This window comes from Arvicola amphibius, chromosome 11 (assembly GCF_903992535.2).
Source record: "Arvicola amphibius chromosome 11, mArvAmp1.2, whole genome shotgun sequence".
Classification (NCBI taxonomy): Eukaryota; Metazoa; Chordata; class Mammalia; order Rodentia; family Cricetidae; genus Arvicola; species Arvicola amphibius.
Window position 1 is genome coordinate 12,974,193 of NC_052057.2, and position 22,512 is coordinate 12,996,704.

Genomic DNA, 22,512 nt, shown 5'->3' on the forward strand with positions numbered 1-22,512 from the left:
GCTTACAACTGTCATTAACGCGATCTGATGCCATTTTCCTACCCTCCCTGGGCACACACGTCATGTACATATGCACTCAGGTGTGCATGCACACACATACACATAAAATACTTTTAAAAAGAACAAGAGAGATAGCATATTAGGAGGCATTTGCAGTGGTCTGAGAGAGAGAATGACAAATTGGACAGAAGAATTACAGAGGTGATAATAAAAGGTAATAAGATGTTGGATGAGTGAATATATACTACATGAAAACATGGCCCCAGGTTCTATATCTGTGCAAATGGAAGGATGGAACGACCATTTATAAGATGGAGTTGGAGTATGTTTGTGGAAGATCAGAAAATGCAGTTTTGGGTGAAAGTGTGAGAGAGTTTAATGCACAGGCAGTTGGAAACAAGAAAAAGGTTTTTTTGTTTTTGTTTTTGTTTTTTTTAGACTATGAGAAGACAACGAAATGAAGTTGTAGTTGAATTAAGGAAGGTAAGTATGGCTTACTATTGGTATTTTGAGAAATAGTTCTGGTAACATATAGAAAATATTACATTATATTTTTTGTAAAATATACAGTCTGTTGTATAATGAAATTGTATTTATTGAATATAGTTAAGTTTTTTTTCAGTCTCAAGTGCTCAGCATTTCTTTCCCCCCCCCCCCCAAACAAATTTTTTAACTAAGCCTAGAGAGCTGTTGAAAAGTGGGCAAGTTGTACCTTGCCCACTTTCCGTTAATGGATATGAACAAGTTTATTTTTTTAACTTTTAATGATTTATGTAAAGTGTAAGCCATAGTGAATCGCCCAGCTTTTGCTTTGACTCTGCTTTTAGGTAATAAAGAGTCACTTCCAGATGATGTGTAAATGGTTTAGTACTTTTGAGTGTGTTGTGTGTGTGTGTTTCATTCTGGCTTAAACTGTACACTAGCCATTTTAGTAAAACTATTTTGTTTTGACAATAGTTCACAGTTCACTAGAAGTTAATAGTGTTTGTGATTAGGGTCAGTGCTTATTTCACAACGTGCTTTAATTTTTTTGAATTTGTTTTTACATTTAAAAGGCGCTTCATTATTTTGGTTTGTAGGCACAGGATTGCTTAACTATTATATGAAAATTAACTGTTTTTCTTATGTGAAATTCTTCTTTAAAGAATAAAAGAGATGAACATCTCTTAAAGAGAAGAAATGTGCCACATGAAGATATCTGTGAAGACTCTGATATAGATGGTGATTTTAGAGTAGTAAGTTATGTTATTTTGGTAATCTAAAACTTCCAATGGAAGATTTTTTTATAAAGAGAACATTTAAAGATGACCTTTTAACTTTGTTTTCTCTTTAATTTCTTGCCAGCAAAATACCTCTCTAGAAGCTATTGTTCAAGTAAGTTGGGTTTTATTCACCTCTCTTTGTACTTTCTGAACTAAACAATTAATTACTGTGTATTCATGTGATAAATTGCTTTACTTTTTTTTTACAGAATGCTTCAAGTGATAACCAAGGAATTCAATTAAGTGCAGTACAAGCTGCTAGGTGAGTCAAATGCTCAACTTCAAGTTCTTCAGACCCTTCCTTTAGGTAACCAAGTACTTATATTAGTCAAAACAGTAAATTGAGTTATAAGCGTAATGTATCGTGTATAACAAGTAAACATTAAATATATATTTGCTGCATATACACTAGTGTTTTTGTAAGCCAGAAATGCCAAGTTATTGTGTACATTTCAGTTGTGAAACTTGTGTTGTCATATTTTTAGGAAAAAGCCAGAAAAACTTAGTGAGGAGCTGAGGAGATAGCTCATCCTGGAAAGTGCTTGCTGTGCAAGCTCGAGGACCCAAGTTAAGTCCCCAGATCCCATGTAAAAAGCTGAACATGTAGCTGGCCTGTAATGCTAGCGCTGGAAGTGGAGAATAGACCTATCCTTGGGGCTCCCCTGGCCAGGCAGCATAGCTGATTTGGTGAGCCCTGGGCCAGTGAGAAACCCTGTCTCAAAAAACAAGGTGGGTAGCTCCTGAGGGGTGGATTCTGAGGTTGCACCTCTGGCTTTCACTTTTGTGCATGTACACATACATGAGCACACACATACATATACCCAATTTATTATTGAGAAAGATCTTTGAATTAACTAGTATGTTGAGGAAGGCATGGTTGTGTTAGGATATAACATAATGGTTGCTTTGTATATTTATAGATATAGAAGGATTGATTGTTCAAACAAAAAATATTTAAACAAGATACTGGTTGTAGTTGATAAGATTGTAAAGTGCAGAGAATTTTCACAGATTTGTGTGATATCTTATCAAGTGTGTGACTCTTTTATATTTTATTACATGTCCTGCTTATGTGTATTTACCTTAACTAAGACAAATGGGGAAAATGTAGCACCGCTACATTATTGTATCCCATAGGCTAAAATATTGCTTGGAGTTTGGTATAAGTTAGATCACGTTCTGAAACAGCAAATTCATGTTTGTAGGAAAGGTGATTAAGGTACGACTTTGAACTGGGTTCCAGAGAAATCCTGAGACAATTTCAGGGATATATAAGAGCAAACTGGTTTTAAGATAATTTTAGTACTTATTATTTACCCTTTTTTCACTATGTTAGCAATGTTTTTGCAAAAGTAACTACAGATAAAACTATTGAGCCTTAACACAAATCAAGACCCTGGCACCAAAGTGCTTTTTTGTAGGTATTGTACTCTTTATTATGAAATGAGAAAAGGAGGGTCTGGAGAGATGGCTCAGTTGTTAAGAGCATTCGCTGCTGTTGCAGAAGACCTGGGTTCAGTTCCCAGCACCCACAGCTCACATGGTAGCTCACAACTGTCCCTGACTCCAACTGTAGATGACCCCCTTGGGTACAACGTACACATGCAAGCAAAACATTCATATACATAAAATATTTTTTTTAAAAAAATTAAATAAGATAAAAGCCCCTGATTTTTATTTATAGTTATGCTAAGTACTGTGCTATGAATTGTGGACAATACTGTGAAAATACTGTGCAATATTTTCTTGATTTTAATAGAATATTTTTATTCTTTATAGGAAAATTTCTTACATGCCTACAATGTATTTTGACCATATCTACCTCCCTTCTCTCACTTCCCTGACTCTCCCTCAACAGATTCCCCTTTCTAACTTCATGTCCTCCCTTTCAAAAAAGTTCCTTTAACCTACTGAGACCAATTAGTGCTTCCCATCCACTGGGGCTTGGGCAGCCTACCAGTGGCCACACCTCCAAAGAGAAATAACTCTCAAAAATGGTCAACTGCCACTAGGAGTGAGGTCTTGTGAACCCCTCCCTCATCCAATGCTGGAAAAGCTTGGTCTTGTGAAGGTAACCATACCTGTTCATGAGTTCATGAGCTCCATGGCCATGTTAGGTCCTGAAGACGTGGCCTCCAACTCTTACATACTTTGTTTACCTGCTTCTGTGATGTGTACTGCTCCCTGAAGGGAGAGCATGTTAATAAAAATATCCCATTTTGGGCTGAATACTCGACAGTAGTTTTTTCTTAGTACTTTGACCAGATATAGGTCTCTGTATTAATCATTACAAAAATATTTTTGACCAAGCATAAATCGATAACTATAAACATTAATATTTAGAAGGCAGTTTGGCAACATGATGATTTAGCTGAACTACAATTATATATTTACCCCTAAGGACTATCACCTCCCTAACTTTTGACCAGGTTTATAGTTCCTGTATGAATTCCCTTCTGTGGAACAGAAACAGGAAAGCCCTTTAGGTTGCCCTTGTTAGCAGTCAGGCCACCTTTGCATCAGTGGGTTCTTCTTTCCTAGCATGTCAGTATTGTCCTACGCTGATCCAACACTGATTACAACCTTTGGTGTCTGTTCTCCTCCACCCCACCCCGCTCACCCCTCTCCCCAAAGGCCTACATTGCCCTTCCCACACTATGAAAACTAGCTAATACAGAGGTAGCTTCTGGGTCAGTTTCAGATTGATTTCTTTATGTCCTGCTAGTATGTAAATTTCTCTTGAAGAAGTTTAGATTCTGGTCTGAAGGTATAGATAGCTCAGTTGGTAGAATGCTTGCCTAGTTTAGCTCTGTATATTTTCACACACCTGTAATTACAGTTTTGGGAAGGTAGAAGCAGGAGGATCAGAAATATATGATCATCCTTAGCCACATAGAAAGTTTGAAGCTAGTCTTGGATATATGACAACTGTCTTTAAAAAAGAAGAAAGAAAAACAAACAGTAGTAGTAGTAATTGTTTAGAATTTAATAGAGAATAGGCACCCAGTAGCAAATGTGGGACTATGCTGTACACATAACCTTAGAATTGAGAGGTGGTATGGAACCTGAAATAAATAGATGGCTAGCCATTCTGAGCAAGGAGATTAGGATACAGAATGTTTAGAGATGAGATCACAGTGGTACCAGGCTCTAGTTAGGAAAGGTGTAGCCTCCTTATGGAGCAGTTGAAAGGTAAGAGAAGGAGTTTTATATTCATAAGATAGTGAATAAATAACTGTGCCTTATATGGGGACAGTTTATATAGGTTGATGCTCTGACTAGCATTTTTTTCTTTTGGTTTTGGTTTTTCGAGACAGTGTTTTCTCTGTGTAACTACCCTGCTTGTCCTGGAACTTGCTTTGTAGACTAGGCTAACCTTGAATTCACAGAGATCCGCCTGCCTTTGCCTCCTGAGTGCTGGAAGGCCTGGGTGGACACTACCTGGCTCTGACTAGACTTTCTTAAACCTTATCTTTATGTAGTTGTACAGCAAATTCCAATAAGGAGAAGATTTATGTTAATGTTGTTGGGCTTTCATGATATTTAATAATATATAGAGTGGGATGAACATTGTGATCACTTCTTCTGGTATGCATAATTTTTAGGTATTTTGAAAACCTATTAATTCCTTTTCTCTAAGCATAGAATTAACTCCAAACATAACACATGTGAAATATTTAGTTGTGTCACACCTTAAATGCCAGCATTCAGGAGGCAGAAGCCAGGACTACATAGTAAGAACCTGTCTTTTTAGGGGAAAAAAAAATGGGTTGCCTTTTTAGTTGCCATATTCCTAACTGTGGTGAGGGAATTGTGTTGATTAATAAAAGTATCAAAATGTCTACCATAGTTTTCCAATTAATGGCCCTATTTGTAGAGTTAATTTAACGATCTTTTCATGAGTAGAGAAAATATTGCATTATATGAAGTATAAGAAGTAACTTTCAAAGTATATACTTACATATCTCTTTAGATTTACAACAGTGCCTGTATTTTATGTGAATGTGAACTTAATTGTAATAATAATACATGACATCAAGTTTTACAGGAGGTATCTATCTTACAGGAAACTTTTGTCCAGTGATCGAAATCCACCAATTGATGACTTAATAAAATCTGGAATATTGCCTATTTTAGTTCATTGTCTTGAAAGAGATGACAAGTAAGTATATATTATTTTAAATTACATCATGTTCTTTGGAAAGGGTAGGTTTTCTAGTTTAATCTTAAAAGAAAAAGATTCAAGAGGTAGAGGCAGGACGGTCAGAAGTTCAAAATGATCCTTGGCTATACATAATGAGTTTAGGGACAATCTGGACTAGAGACCCTGAATCAGAAGCAAAAAACAGGCATGATGATATATGCTTATCATCTGAGACCTAGAAGTTTCAGTTCAAGACCAGCCTGGGCTTTGTAGAGAGAGATTTTCTTAAAAAAAGAAAAGAAGAGAAAAAAAAAAGGGAGGGAGGGAAGGAGAGAGAGAGAGAGAGAGAGAGAGAGAGAGAGAGAGAGAGAGAGAGAGAGAGAGAGGGAGAAGAAGAAGAAGAAGAAGAAGAAGAAGAAGAAGAAGAAGAAGAAGAAGAAGAAGAAGAAGAAGAAGAAAGAGGTTATGGGATAGAATTGGAAATTTAAAACGATGATAAGCACCAAAAACAAATTTGAGAATGACTTTAACTTGGGAACTTGGGAATCTGGCAAGATAAGTGCTTGAAAACTGAGGAATGACAGTAAGAATCTATTTTAGTAAAGAAAGAGCTAAAGCTACTAAGAAATGACTGGGTTATATTTTGAAGGATAGATAGATAAGTAAACTTTGGAACAACACATTAAAGAGGGGAAAAAGGTTACTAGACATGTAGGTGAAGTGAAATGTGTGGTTTAAAATCTCTTGCTCTTTGTAGTCCTTCTTTACAGTTTGAAGCTGCATGGGCTTTGACAAACATTGCATCTGGAACATCTGAACAGACACAAGCTGTGGTTCAATCCAGTGAGTAGTTAACAAAATTGTTATCCACCGCCTCCGCTCCATTGGTGAAAAATAAACTGCTGGCCAGGCATAGTGGCACATGCTTTTAATCCCAACCCTTGAGAGGCTGATATAGAAGGATCATGAATTTGAGGCCTCATCTTTATAAATAAATAAGTTCATAGATCCTCCTAAAAGCTAAATTACAGAATAGTATCTACCCCTAAGACCTAGGGTTGTTGAAACAGCTCTCCTGAGTATGTTCCTTTGTAGATGGAACAGCTGGGCTGCGTCCCGCCACCCAGCCAGCTCTACACCCAAAACAATTACATGGAAACTGTATTCTTTTAAACATTGCCTGGCCCATTAGTTTCAGCCTCTTATTGGTTAATTAACCCATATTTAGTAATACATGTAGCACCACGAGGTGGTCGTTTACCAGGAGAGATCATAACCTGTGTCCATCTCAGAGAGGAGAGTCATGGCGACTATCTGAGCCATCTACCTCATTTCCTTCTTCCTGTTCCATCTACTCCACCCACCTAAGGGCCAAGGCAGTTTCTTTATTAACGAATGAAATCAACACAAACAGAAGACTCTCCCATATCATTTTCCCTTTCTTTTTTGTTTAAATAAAAAAAAGAAGGCTTTAACTTTAACATAGCAAAATTACATATAACAAAAGTTATCAAGTAAGAATTATAGTTATTATATTTATATCTATTTTATCTTTTACCATAACAAAGGAAAACAATTATAATTATCTATTTTTTAACTCCATCAAAGACTCCAGAAGGATATAATATTACCTAAGTAAATGAGAAATAAGTAACTTTCAAAACTTTAGAAATCATAGAGACATCTCATTGCCTGGACAGTCACCCAAAGTTTCTCTGTACCGTTGGGGCATCCATCTTTGGCCTACAGGCCTATAGTTTCCAGCAGACATTTTCATGAAGCAGGAAATTTTAAAGGCAGTTTAGTCAGTATCTGCTGTGTCCTACAGAATGTCTTGTAGACTTTTTTCATGAATCGGGAACCCCAAAAGATCATCTCACCTTTAGGCAAGTTTAGCAGTCCTCTTTTTGTGGGTTTTTTGTGTCCAGTTTATGCCAACAGTCCAGGCAAGAGCAGTTTCTTGCCCAAATGGCTATCAAACTCCATAAGGATCCTCTTTGATGTCCATCTTTCTCTTGAAGTAGATTGGTGGTGCCAGGAGCAGACGTGTCTCATTGTCATGAAAAGCCCTAAGTTATTAAAACATTTAAAATGTCATATTTTGTAGCCTTTGAAAGATATGAAGAATGTCTGTCTAACTGAAATATATCTATGCATATCTAGAAAGTCTAACTAATATAACTATGAGCTTGATTATTATCGATGATTATCCATTAACAACTTATATTTTCTAATTATACATTATATTTTTAAATGAACTATACAATCATAATACTTTAATCAAGAGCAGAAATACATATACATATAACAAAATTGACCTTAAAATTTATACCAATGTAAATTATTTATATCTATATCATATCCCCCTTTAAATGTAAAAGAACATTTACAAACAATATTTGGGAATATCATCTGTCTATATGTTACTTTCATTGGTTAATAAAGAAACTGCCTTGGCCCCTTTAATAGGACAGAAAGTTAGGTAGGCGGAGTAGACAGAACAGAATGCTGGGAAGAAGGGAAGTTAGTCAGTCGCCATGCTTCTCCTCTCCAAGACAGACGCAGGTTAAGATCTCTCCTGGTAAGCAACCATCTCGTGGTGCTACACAGATTACTAAATATGGGTTAAAGAAAGATGTGAGAATTAACCAATAAGAGGCTGAAACTAATGGGCCAGGCAGTGTTTAAAAGAATACAGTTTCCGTGTAATTATTTTTGGTATAAAGCTAGCCGGGTGGCGGGACGCAGCCCTGCCACTCCATCTACATTCCTTTACTTGTCTTGTTCTATGGACTGGTAAACCCATTTGCCAAAGTCCTTTTGATTTTTTTGGATTACTTTTTGTATGATTTATATAATCCAACTAAAAAGCATTTTACATCTTGATATGTATGATACTAGTTAGAAATTACCTTAAATCCTACTAAACTGGTTTTGTTTTGTGTAGAGTTAACAGGTTGAGTAGGCTTTATGGTTCTATCACTGTGTCATATTCTTCTTCACAATTTTTAAACTATTTTTTTGTTTTAAGTTTTTTTAACTTATTATTTTTATTTTATGTACATTGGTGTTTTGCTGGGGCCATAGTGCAGTGACAGGACATGAGGACAACGTGTAGACTGCCCTAGGTTCAGTCTCTGGAGCCAGATAAACAGTCGTAATTTAAGCCCAGGTTTAATGTAAATGAAATGCGGGATTTTAATTTGGAATTGTTTATATGTTAAAATTTTGATGTTACTTTTTCACAAAAATAATTTTGCAAAGATTTGTTTTAAAATAATTTTGGTAGTTTGTATTATGTTTTATTGGGATCTTATCTTTGTTACATAATTTCTCTTTTCAGATGCTGTGCCACTTTTCCTAAGGCTGCTGCATTCGCCGCATCAGAATGTCTGTGAGCAGGCAGTGTGGGCATTGGGAAATATTATAGGTTTGTATAAAACTTAGAATGCTAATCCAATAAGTTAGAAAATCGTATACTAGCCAATAAAAATAACTGCTAATAGTTGAAAAGTAATTTCTTATCATTTAGTTTTGGTGAAATTAGCAAAGAAATTTTAATTATGTAACTATATGTGTAAAACAATAAATAAAAGGAGTGTGTTTGTTGCTTAAGTTACTGTTATATCTTTTTGTTGGTAGTCAATGCTTATTGATAGGATTGTAAGATATATAAATTACTTAAATTTTGTTTTATATTAGTGCCCACTTTTATTAACTTTCTCCATTTAAGAATAACAATAGGCAAAAATGTAAACCAATAATTTTTCTCTTTATAGTACACTTGAGAAGTCTAAAATGAAACTTTACATAAGACATTAAAATTTAGTAATGTATAAAATATAACTTATTGTGAATTAACAGGGAGTATCTAATAACCTAATTAATTGTTGAACATTATAAGCACTACCTTTGCACTTATTAGTAATTGTAGGGAGAATAATTGACACAATCTCAATATTTCAAGTGTTCATTTTTTATTAGAGGGTTTGGGAGTGGTTAAGACAGGGTTTCTTTTTGTAGCTCTGGCTGTCCTGGAACTCACTCTGTTGACCAGGCTGGTGGTCTTGAACTCACCTAGATCCATCTGCCTCTGCATCCTAAATGCTGGGATTAAAGGCCAGCAGTAGAGACATTTTGTTTGTTTGTTAATGGTAATCTGGCTGACCTGGAACTCAAGATCCTCCTACCTAGCTGGAGCACAGACACCCCTTCCCCACATGCTGGGATTGCAGCACTACACCACATCTGTTTACTGAAGGGTATAGTAACCCAAACTTTTAAATTCAAACAACTAATTCCAGCACTTTTCTCCTGAGTTCGAGGCTAGCCTGTACTACATAGCAAGACCCTGTTTGAAAACGAATCTCAAAGAACCAATAATGGAAAAGTTCTGGGATCTGAGCTCTAGTCTGTCCTTCTGTAGCTCAGAGCCCTCCGATGTGGAGGGTGGGGCTTGAAATCCCTTCTTAGAGGTCTTATTACTTTGATAAGGGGGATGCTGGAGATTGTTTTTAGATGATGATGTTTCACTGTGTGTGTGTGTGTTTGCGTATGTACTACAGCATATATTTCCTAGGCTTACCTTGAACTCAGGGTGTAGCCCAGGTTGCTTTGAATTCAGAGCAATTTTCCTGCCTTAACCTCTTTAATTCTGAGGTTATGGGTATGTGTCACCACAGTTGTTTACATGTAAGTATTTAGTATTGTTCTTATATCTCTTTATTGTCCTCTTCTAAGTCTAGCATGAAAATGTTATGATTGAGAGTTTTTGTGGGCACTTGTTCTGTGAACTTACTAGTATAGAGTACATTACGTTTAAGAATGTTGCATATCCAGGTGCCTCCCTTCTTTGCTCTTATACCAAGTTTTAGGTATAAAGCTGTTAAAGTACTTCCTAACCTTCCTGATGTTGTAACCTTTTTACAGTTCTTTGTGTTGTGCTGACCCAAACCATGAAACTATTTCATTGCTACTTCATAACTGTGATTTTGCTACTATTATGAATGGTAATCTGATATGCAAGATATCTGATATATGACACCCTCCCTCAGGGGTTGAGACCTACAGGTTGAGAACTGCCCTGTTAAAGGAACATTTATTTGGGGTTTTATTTTTAATTCCAGTTATTTTTTGGAATTAATTCAAATACATCACCAGATATTATAGTACAAGAAAGATTTTTTTCTTGTGGATTATTTAGTTTTGCTTTAATAGTAGATCTCATGTAGCCTAGGCAGAATTTGAACTCATTATGTAGCTAAAACTAGCCTTGACTCATTCTTCTGACTCCACCTCCAACATGCTGGGATTACAGACTTGTGCCATCACATTAGTCTTTAATATTGGATCATGACTGTGAATTCTGCAAATATTTTCTCGATAGTTACTTTGGCATCTCTTCTATTAATTTGAAAGCTTGTTAAACTGAAAGAGTCATTGAGGTAGCAGTGACAGATATCTGCTTGAGATATATAGAAGAATTCTTGAAGACAGGCAGTGGTGGAACATTGTGTCTCTGGGCTCAAAGACCGAGAGTATCTACTTTATATAACACTAAAGAGAGCTTATTAAAATACTAGAAGCCACAAATTGTACCCAGTGCTTTATATTTTCTGAAAAAGCTTACTTTGATTTATCTTACTAAATTAATCCTTCTACAGGTGATGGACCTCAGTGTAGAGATTATGTGATAAGCCTTGGAGTTGTAAAACCTCTGCTTTCATTCATAAGTCCGTCTATTCCTATAACATTCTTAAGAAATGTTACCTGGGTTATGGTCAACTTATGTCGCCACAAAGACCCACCGCCACCAATGGAAACAATTCAGGAGGTAAACAAAAGAAAAATACTTAGATACCATTATATGTATTTTTTACATCTGTGTATGTTTTGAATTGTACATATTTCTCTCCTCAGATTCTTCCAGCTCTTTGTGTATTAATTCATCACACAGATGTAAATGTGAGTAAATTCTCTTTGTATACTATATATGTATGTGTATGTATGCATGTACTGGACTCCCCCTATGATATAGGAGAGAAATGAAAAGTGTATACTTGTATTCGCTCATACTTTACCATTTCAGGAACTGAGGTGCTTATGTTATATGTCCTTTATCACAAACTAGCTTCAGTGAAGAACCAACCCTGTCATAAAGATGCATAAAGGTCTCCTCACTGCCCTGGCTTTCATGGTCATGGTCACCCTGTCTGGCAGCCTGACTTTTGAGAGTGTATACACGTGGTGGTATTTTTGTATTTTGAAGCATAAATTAATATTTAGCTTAAATACAAGAATTTGTATTTATATACATAAACCAAACTATGAAAAACTGTTGATCTTCACTTTCATTTTTCAGCCTTATCTCTCCAGTTATAGCAGGGTCCTTTGATTAAATTTAAATTTCAATGTTCTGTTTTTCAAAGATTTGCAGTAACATTTGTAGCTATTAGAATATAAAACAACTTTGTTGGTTTTCTTTCCACTTGTTTACCCACCTCTAGATGAGATTTGCCTGGGTTTTTTTGTTTGTTTACTTTTAATTGGCTCTTGAATATTCATTTCTCATTTGAATTATTCTTTTTAGGACTATCCTTCACAAATACTATATCATTTACTAAATATTTATTATATATATAGCCTTCTTAAGTTAGAACTAGTCATTCTTAAACCTCATAGAAATAGAAAGAGAAACTTTATCTTATAAACTTTGTCAGATACAAATATGTAAGAATTCAAGTTTGATTTGAAGTAGAATTTGGACCTAGGTACATTAAAGATTTGTTTAATATTGGGTCTTCAAAGAATATATATAGTTTTTATAGATAGTCATGACCAAATAACTTTTTTTTTGCCTTTGTCAACAAACTTTAACTACTATAATGAAACTCCAAGGACAAATCCTGATATATTTACAAATTGAGATGTAATTGTTTCACTTGTATTGATATCACTGTGTGTAAATTCTTTCATTTAGTGTTCTGTTTTGTTTTACTTATTGAGACAGGGTCTCACTATATGGCCCAGGCTGACCTCACTCAAATTCCTTCCTTAAGCTCCCATGTGTACCACCATTTCTTGCTGTTTGCTGGCTTCTTTTTCTTTGGGGGGGGGGGTGTAAAAAAAGGTGTGTGTTTGTGTGTGTATTTATCCTCAGCTCTCTCAGTGATTAACTGAGGGTGTCTTTGAACTCCTGTTCTTCCTTTTTCATTTCCTCAGAGCTTGGTTGTAGGCATGCACTACCATGCCCAACTGCTTTCTTAAATTTTTGTTTGTTTTGTTTTCGACACAGGGTTTCTCTGTGTAGCTTTGTAGCCTGTCCTGACACTTGCTTTGTAGACCAGGCTGGCCTTGAACTCAGAGAGATCCACCTGCCCCTGCCCTCCAAGTGCTGGGATTAAAGGTATGTACCACCACCGCCTATTATTATTTATTGGTTGTTTTCTTAAATTTCTGAAGGAACTGTGGCAATGCTGTTTTCCCCTTTTGAGTGTCTTAATCATAATATTGGTTAGGAATCAGAAAATTTTTAAACTTCTCCATTTTTTGATACATAGTTCAGAAAGGTTTTGGAGTTCCAGATATATTTGCTCTTCCTGAGGGATTTTGGGGTCTTTTGGGGGAGGGGGAAATAAACAGTTGTGTTATTTATATGCTGTATTTTAACATCTGTTTTCCATACTGTCTTTCAAAGGAAGGTTTTAAAGACAAAAAGATTAATAAGCACATGATTTGTTGTGTGTCAAAGCATCGTCATTATAAGTTAATCACAAAGCCCCTCCCATAGTTACAGCTAGATGAAACATGTATTTTTTAAGGTATTACTGTTTTTACATATTTACTGCCTTGATCTTAATGTGTGGGAAGTGTCTAAGAAATTGCTTGTAGTGGTTTTGTTGCTGGTGGTGTTTGTTTTCCTTGTAGCATTGAGGATTGAACCTAGGACCTTACAAATACTAGACAAATACTTAACCAAGCTATATTTATCCCTAGTCCTCTTTATACTTTTTATTTTGAGACAAGATCTCATGTAGTGTCTCAGGTTGGTTTTAAACTCAAGTCTGTAGCCCAAGCTAGCCTTCAACTTGTGATTACAAACTTGTAGCCCCGCTTACCTTCATTGTTTTTTTGGTTTTTTTCTTAGCATATATATATTATGCATACTAATGGGTTTTATTGTGCCACTTTTACACTTTACATAATGTATTTTGATCATATTCTTTCTCTGCCTTGCTCTCTTTTACACACACACACATTGTAAGGAGAGAAGGCCCACTTTTTTCCGGCTGCCCCGCTAGCTTACACCCGAAATAATCACACAGAAACTGTATTCATTTAAACACTTTAGCTCTAACTTTTTATTGGCTAATTCTTACATCTTAATTTAACCCATTTCTATCAATCTGTGTATTGCCACGTGACTGTGGCTTACCAGCAAGATTCTAACCAGAGTCCATCTCAGACAGGAGATCTATGGCGTCTCTCACTCTGCCCTTCTTTTTTCCAGAATTTAGTTTTGTCTCCTCCACCTACCTAAGTTCCGCCCTATCAACTAGGCCGAGGCAATTTCTTTATTCATTATCCAATGAAAGCCACATACAAACAGAAGAAACACCATTTCCCCTTTTCTGTTTAAACAAAAAGGAAGGCTGTAACTTTAACATAGAAAAGTTACATATAACAAAGCAGTTATCAAGCAAGAATTACAGTTATAATATTTTATTTATATCTACTTTATCTTTTATCATAACTAAGGAAAACTATAATACTAACTGGCCATTCTTTAACTCCATCAAAGACTCCAAAAGGATATAATATTACCTAAGTAAACAGTAAGTGCATTGTAAGCAACTTCCAAAACTCTAGAATTAACAGAGACATCTTGCTGCCTGGACAGTTCTTCTGTACCCTTGGGGCATCCATCTTTAGCCTACAGGCCCATAGTATTTAGCAGACTTTTTCATGAAGCAGGAAATTTTAAAGACAGTTTAGTCACTTTTTCTATATCCTGTAGAATGCCTCACAGACTCTTTTCATGAAGCAGGAACCCTGAAGTATCATCTCACCTTTAGGCAAGTTCAGTAGTCATTTTTCTGTGGGTTTTGCATGTCCAGAGAAGTAGTCCAGGCAAGAGCAATTTTTTGCCCAAAAAATTTTTTGCCTTATGGAGCAAACTCCATAAGGAGCCTCTTTAATGCCCATCTTTCTCTTGAAGTAATTGGTGCTGCCGGGAGCAGACATGGCTCAACCATCATGAAAAGTCCTAAATTATTAAAACATTTAAACGCCATATTCTGTAGTCTGAAAGATATAAAGAATGCCTGTCCATCTGAAATATATCTATGCATATCTAGAAAATCTAACTAACATGACTATAAACTTGATTATAGATGACTATTAACCTATATTTCTTAATTATACGTTACATTTTTTAAATGAGCTACACAATCACACCTCAATCAAAAGCAGAAATATACATATAACAAGATTGACCTTATTATATCAATAAATCAAGATCCATACCAATGTAAATTTATTCATATCTATATTATATCCCCCTTTAAATGTAAACAAAGAGTTATAAACAATATTTGGGAATATGGATGGGGGTGCTGTAAATTAGATCTTTTATGGTGTATCCTGTGTGGTACGTTTATCTCAGCAGTTGAGCAAAGTAAGTTTTTGAGGGTGTTCACAGCATCCTTTTAGGAGGGCGTGGTCTATCAAACCATATTTGCCTGGAGGCAATCTACAGGTTCTTATCTTTTGTGAAAACAAAAGAAGACCCTCTTTTTTAAAGCATCATATCTTTAGACCCAAATTTTGAAGTCAAAATATCTTTATAATATACATGCTGGTTAGCTTAGCAGCCCATATAATGAAATATCTTTTTGTACTTAGCTCCTTTACAGTCAAAAAATTTAAAGAAAACACAATAGTATACATAATGTAGACTCTGAATTTTTTATTTTTACGTGGCTTGTTTTTACTCTATTACTTTACTCTGTCTTTTTAAAGACTTTACCCTTTTTTAAGCATTAACTTTATTTTTTTAAATATTTATTTATTTACTTGTTTATTTATTATGTATACAATATTCTGTCTGTGTGTATGCCTGCATGCCAGAAAAGGGCACCAGACCCCATTACAGATGGTTGTGAGCCACCATGTGGTTGCTGGGAATTGAACTCAGGACCTTTGGAAGAGCAGGCAGTGCTCTTAACCTCTGAGCCATCTCTCCAGCCCGCATTAACTTTATTTTATAACTCTTATTACTCTTTTTTTTTTTCTCTTAAGCCCACATACATTTGTCCAACACTGTGACCCATTTTTAGGCCTTTTAGGTCTGAATCTGTCCTTATTGTCTGTAATTTTTTACTGTCTAGAAGAGCTTTTAAAATGCTAAGCAGCTTGGTGGTAGCTGCTCTGGATGTTGGCTCCGCCTCTCTCCAATTTTAAAATGGTGGAAACACCACCAGTGCTCAGGAGCTGTGCTTAGCAGTCCAACCCTGAGAATGAGCGCGCAGTACATAAACCCTTTTTATCTGAGTTACAGCCAAATCTGCCATGTAGAGCACTGCGCAGCCTGGAAACATCTCTCTGTATGGCGGCCGGAATCCGCCATGCTCTCCCGCCTGCCCAAGCCTAGTAGGCATGATCCCGCTGCCTGCCTAGGCAGGAAGAGCTAAGCCAAGGGGCATGTCAGCTACTTTCCTCCCAACCCCCAGTGGACACACAAACAACCAGCCCCACGAGTGCTCCATAGCCGGAGTTTGCACCAGCTGCAGGGCCCAGGAAGCCTCATATTAAAATGCCACAGCTTTTTTTTTCTTGCTGCTATTGCTAAGTCAGGAAAATCTCTTTGCAGCACGCTCCAGCAAACAGCAAACACTTTTTGTGTGTGTGTGTGTGTCTAGAATTAAGCTCTCTCGGGTTTTTAAGATCCATGGCATCTCTCACTCTGCCCTTCTTTTTTTTCAGAATTTAGTTTTGTCTCCTCCGCCTACCTTCTAGTGGTTTAGCTCTGCACTCTGATCTTCAGGAGAGCTTTATTTGTTAAAACACAAAATAACACCACAAGGGGGTGTTTTACAGGAGTTAGAAACGTCTTCCTAGTTTACAGAAGTTAGAAATGTCTCTCCTTCCCCCCATTTAACTGCCCCGAGTCCCTCTCCGTTACATAACATGGTATTGGCAGGCCCAACATTATGCAGATGATCACAGCTGCTCTGAGTTCAAGAATAAAATAGACATGTCGTGCCAAGAAATTCGAGTCATCAATACAGGGTTTCTCTGTAGCTTTGAAGCCTGTCCTGGAACTAGCTCTTGTAGACCAGGTTGGCCTCAGATTCACAGAGATCCGCCTGCCTCTGCCTCCTGAGTGCTAGGACTAAAGGCCTGTGCCACCACCACCCAGCTGTCCTCAGTATTTTAACCAGTTATGAATCTATAAAGTCCTGCCTGACTGGTTAATGAAGATAGGAGCTTCTCTGAGCAAAGCTGATAAAAGCACTATTACTGTGGATATGGACGGTTATTTAGGGAGCAGTTTGACAGGCATATCTCACCCATTTAGCAAAACAACAGCAATAAATTTCCTACCCCGGGGCCTATAATATCCTCAACCACAGGCTTTTTTATCAGATTTATAGTGTCAGATGTGAATTCCCTCCTATGAAGCAGGTGTTAAACCTAATGAGAAAGCAGTTTGTTACACCCACAAGAGACCTGCCACTACTGTACCAGTGGGCTCATCTGTCCAGACTGGTCAGTGTTGATGATAACAGAATCTAGAGCTGAGTAAAACTGTAGATAACAGTTCTTCACAGCAACCTGATGCTATTCTGGGGAGAGAGGAGAAAGCTTACATCCCAATTCCATCTCTCTCTCTCTTAACAACCAAGGCATGTGGTTTCTTCAGCAATAGGGTCTTACTGTCTAATTCTTGTGGGCAGACAACAGCAGTAAAAATTGACTGAATTGTTTTGTGAGGAGATAAAATTATTGGGATACTAGTTCCAAGCAGTAGTAGTAGTATGCATACCTACATGGAACTAACAGTATTAGGGAATTTCTTAAATATATTTGACCTGTCCTAAGTATTATAAACCACTGTGCATGTTGGATGGGTGTGTGTGTGTCTAACTATATACATTGCTGGAGTGCCCTTTGACCTATTGTACTGCATTGTGAACATCTGAGAAAAAAATGTTGGGTTATTCATTTGGTTTTTGTGTTGGCTGATTAGTTGATTTTCTATTTAATGTGTAGTTTTCTATTTGCATGTGTGGTTTGCTGAATTAAGATTAGATACTGATCTGAGATTAGGACTATAATTAATTTATACTCCTAAATTAAGCAAGAAGAGAAGGATTCCAAATTGGTTGTGATGTTAAGAATTATTAAAATGGCCAAATGGTGGCACATACCTTTAATCCCAGCACTAGTGAGACAGGGGCAGGTAGACCTTTAAGTTTGAGGCCAGCCTGGTCTTCATAGTAAGTTCCAAGACAGCTAGAGATATATAGAGAAATCCCCTCCCCCCAAGAAGAAGAAAAATATTAAAATGAGAAAATATTTGAAGATTTGAACTTTTATTTTATTTTAGATATTGGTAGATACTGTCTGGGCCCTCTCCTACCTTACGGATGCTGGCAATGAACAGATACAGATGGTAATAGACTCCGGAATAGTTCCTCATTTGGTTCCTCTACTCAGCCACCAGGAAGTTAAAGTTCAAGTAAGTTCGTTTTGGTTAAGATGGATTTTTCTCACCACTAAGTGATTTAAGCATGACATTCAAAGATTAACCGTGTAAAGCATGTCACTCACCTAGCACTGTGATGTCTCTTCAGTGGGGAAAGGTGAGTTATTTTATCCTAACTTCAGAGTGAAAGACATGAAACAAGAGCACTCCGTTTTGTTAGGAACCGTCCTTACCCTGCCAGGCAGGAGGCTCCCCTGTGAAAAACTAATTTCTAATATGCAGAAGCGGGCTTTACTGTAGCACCTCGAGTGGCACTGAAGCCATCTTGTTTGCTTTTTCCGCTCTATCTTCCCCCCTGAAAGCATCCATTTTTACTCATTAATGAGTTTGTTTAACATTGATTTACTGATTCTGAGATAAAGGATTTGAACTGAAATGTGTGGGTTAAGGACTTCATACTTGTTTTTCTATTTTAGTCTTTTTTATTTTTAAATCCTTTCACATACTCTCTATCGCAGTGAGCCTCCATCTATAACAAGTGGAAAAGGGCTGTGGTGATGCACTCGGGAGGCAGAGGCAGGCAAATCTCTGTGAGTTCCAAGCCAGCCTGGTCTACAGAGTGAGCATACACACACACACACACACACACACACACACACACACACACACACAAAGATGGTCAAGCTGCAGTAAAGGAGATAAACTAAGCCCCCCAACCTTTCTAAGGTAAATAATGAGTTTTATTCCTATAATGGCCTAGAGTCTACAGCACAATTACATAAAGAAAGCTGTTTGCTTAAGTTACTTTATCTTGCCCTTAGCTGGACATTGAAATCAACCGTGAAGCTTAAAAAAAATTTCCCTTTCTTAGCTCCTAGAGATTAAAACCATTATATTTCCTACAAATTTAAGCTAGCTCTTAAATATGTAGTTAACAGTGGAGATGTTAAGTCTGTATTGGCTACATTGACTTCAGATTTCAAAGGTGCTTGAAAGATGGGTAACGTGCAGGCTTGAGTCCTGAGTTCAGATCCTCACCACCCACATAAGTGCTGATGTGGCACTTGGTGCCTCTAATCCCAGCACCAAGGAGGGGGAGGATCCATGTAGCCCCGTGAGCTCCAGGTTCAGTAAGAGACTTTGGCAAGCAACACAGGAAAACACTAATATTGATCTTTGAAGCTTATGTACATGCATGTACAAACAAAATAAAAAGGATTTCTTTTTAAAATGCTTTTTTTAAAAAAGGAAATAGCTAATTCAACAAGATTTGACCAACAGTAATTTTTTTAAAAATGTGTGTTTATTATAAATATCTTTGTTACATGTCTTTATTAAATTTGCATTTGTGGGGGGTGTGTACACACATGTACATGCAGCAGATATACACCCAGAGGCCAGAGGAAGACGGTGGGTGTCCTGTCTTTATCCCACTATACTAGGGTTACAGATGGACACATGAACTCAACTGGCTCTTTAAATCAACTGGGGGTTTGATTTAGCAAGAGCTCTCACCTACTGAGTCATCACCCAACCCCTAATTTACATTAGATAAGTTTGTTGGTTTTATTTTATTTTTACTTGATGTTGGGCACAGTTCTGTGATCCTAGCACTCTCCAGGTGGAGGTAGGAAGAGCACACAACTAGCCTTAGCTGCATGAGACCCTGTACTCACATACACCCCCAAAAAAATTAAAGCAGAGGACTTACTTAGTTTTAATATTAACCTTAGAATTGTGGCTTGAGGGTATAAGGCTTGGATTTTCCTTTTTGCCCATTCTTAGAGAAAGTTAATGTTTTGTACTTTATCAGACAACTAACAGACATTTTCTTAAGCTTTTCTCCTTTCATACCATAATTCTTGAAAATAAGATAATGTGACCAGTCCCCATGTAGACTTCATCTACATCCCTTCTCCCCTTAAAATGTATACATAATTATAATCTCATGTAGCATATTGTTTCATCTATCTTACATCTTCAGAAATTAAGACTTTTTTAAAGAACAGGACTGGGAGATTGCTCAGCAGCTAAGAGCACTAATTGTTCTTCCAGAGGACCCAGGTTTGATTCTGAGTACAATGTGACAGCTTACAATCATTTGTAGCTCTAGTTCCAGAGGATCTTACACCTTTCTCTGGCCTCCTCAGATACCAGGCATACGTGTGGTACACAGACCTACATGCAAGCAAAACATTCACACATGTTTTAAAGGGAGGGGGTGGCAAAATTCTTACAGTTTTCCAAGGAAGACATACAAAATGGTCAATGAGCACCTGAAGGGGAAAAAAAGTTCAAAAACATTAATCATTAAAGAAATATGATTTGAATTTGAAAATCATTCACATTCAGAATGACTACAGTTAAAATGGTAACAATGCAGAAAAAGGGAGATTACAGTGCTTATGGAAACCAGAGGATAGTTTCTTCAGAAGTGACAGGTGGAGTACATTGTGACCCAGTTTCTGCTGTGCTGCATATCCAAGATTATGGATGCGCATTCTCCGCACAGAAACTTAGATGTAATGTCTGTATAGTAGTATTCATAATAACCCCAAAACAGAAGTAAACTGTTACTAACTACATAGCCAATTGACATGAACTTGTTCCTGCTTATATGAAATGTGCAGAATACACAGATTTATAGACACAGGGGTGTGGTAGTTGCCAGGGACCTGGGATTGAAAGCAGTGTGATGACAGTTAATGGATATATATGTACTTTGTGAGATAATAAAAATGTTGTGATTTGAGGTTGAGATTGATTGTGCAGCATGGGAATACTCTAATAAGTACTAAATTGCCTGTTCTTGAAAGAATAAGTTGGTGTGTTTAAATAGCTGAATCATTTATCTTATAGGGAGAAAAATTAAGAGAAAATGAAAATTACTTATTTTCTTTATGGTAGTAATTACTATCTAAAATTGCCCTTTTGATGTTATCAATTCTCTTGAAATAACTTAAGCTCCATAAGGCCTATAATTGATATAGTTCATGCTCTGTTCTTACGTCAGTGCCTGACACAGAGTAGGTGGTCCTGGTTGATAAGAGTACTTAGCATTGAACATTTCGTTTCAGACTGCTGCACTTCGAGCTGTGGGCAACATTGTCACTGGGACTGATGAGCAAACACAAGTAGTTTTAAACTGTGATGCTCTTTCACACTTCCCAGCTCTTCTCACTCATCCCAAAGAGAAAATTAATAAAGTAAGTCTTTTAAAACGTTTGAATAAAACTGTAGTTTTTGTTTGTGGAATTTGGTTCCAAGGAATGTCTGTGTAGTATTGACTTTTAGTATTTACTGTTAAAAGTTTCAAGAGAAAATACTTATTTCACTCTTTATAGGATGCTCATGGGATTCTGGATTCAAACCCAGAGCCTTTGACATGCTAAGTACATGCTCTACCACTGATTTATACATTTTTGACTCTCTTGGAAATGATGAAATAGAGATACTTGGGTGTTGAATGTTGCAATGAATGGAAATTATTAATACATATAGTAGTTCTAGTTTAATGTTTCATTTATACTTAATAGTGTGAATGTGTGCATGCGTGTGTGTGTGTGGTGGCTATGAAAGGGGGCACTGAACGGTGATGCTGATATTGGAGTGCATCTGAGGCTGTTGTAGAATAACGTGGGTTGTTGATTACAATATTGCCGATGATTATAACCCAAAAACAGCTCACCTAAGTAGCCCAGCACCCTAAAATCTCTAACAGGATCATTAAATGTCCTGTGATCTGATCCAAAAGAGTCTGATTATGTTAGTGTTTGCAATACTAATTAATAAATTGGTGAATTTAAGTTTGGTAAATTCTAATAATATTCTCCATAGGATGTCAAATATTTTGTTGTTGTTTAGCAATGCATTTCTTATCTTTGAAACTGAAATGCTTGTGATCATTATCATCCTAGCAATAGCCTAGCATCTTTGTGGTTTTGAGGGCAGCATTCAAAGGTCTTTAAAATAGACCAATCAAGCCAACCAACAACGGGTTCCACATTTAGCTCTTGAGAGAGCTGGTACAATGAATGATTATTATAAATGAGGACACTAAAAGAACTACCTTGCATTTTTGATGGTCTTCATTGTCATGACTAATTGAGATTTATCTACTGGGATAGGACTGTTAAGCAGACTAGAGAGAGTAGAATAAAGCACTTCATTTGAGAAATGTGTTGAATCTCATTTGCAATAGTTTTAGGATTTATAGTTTATGAATCCTCCTTGGTATATATTCAGCCAAGCTTCTTTTCCATCATACTGCCCCCAAACAGCATTGCCTGTTAAAATTCTTTAGAAGAGTTAGCTCATTGTGGCTTGAATTAGAAGCCAGTAGTGGTTTATCCAAAGAAATGTAGAAAGAATTATTTAATGAATAAACTATATTGTTA

General features: G+C 36.7%; 1 protein-coding gene and 1 non-coding gene across 4 annotated transcripts in view; both read left to right on the plus strand.

The window, feature by feature from the left end:
- Positions 1-22,512, plus strand: part of Kpna4 (karyopherin subunit alpha 4) — a 65,083-nt gene that overhangs the window by 25,838 nt on the left and 16,733 nt on the right. For all 3 annotated transcript variants that reach the window (XM_038347197.2, XM_038347199.2, XM_038347198.2), the window contains exons 2-12: positions 439-483; positions 1,146-1,235; positions 1,345-1,374; positions 1,472-1,524; positions 5,329-5,424; positions 6,164-6,249; positions 8,750-8,836; positions 11,070-11,239; positions 11,326-11,370; positions 18,017-18,148; positions 21,193-21,321. In XM_038347197.2, the coding sequence (XP_038203125.1) occupies positions 439-483; positions 1,146-1,235; positions 1,345-1,374; positions 1,472-1,524; positions 5,329-5,424; positions 6,164-6,249; positions 8,750-8,836; positions 11,070-11,239; positions 11,326-11,370; positions 18,017-18,148; positions 21,193-21,321 (963 nt within the window). The remainder of the gene's footprint in view (positions 1-438; positions 484-1,145; positions 1,236-1,344; positions 1,375-1,471; positions 1,525-5,328; positions 5,425-6,163; positions 6,250-8,749; positions 8,837-11,069; positions 11,240-11,325; positions 11,371-18,016; positions 18,149-21,192; positions 21,322-22,512) is intronic.
- LOC119826951 lies at positions 21,548-21,866 on the plus strand. Its single transcript, XR_005287514.1, has one exon.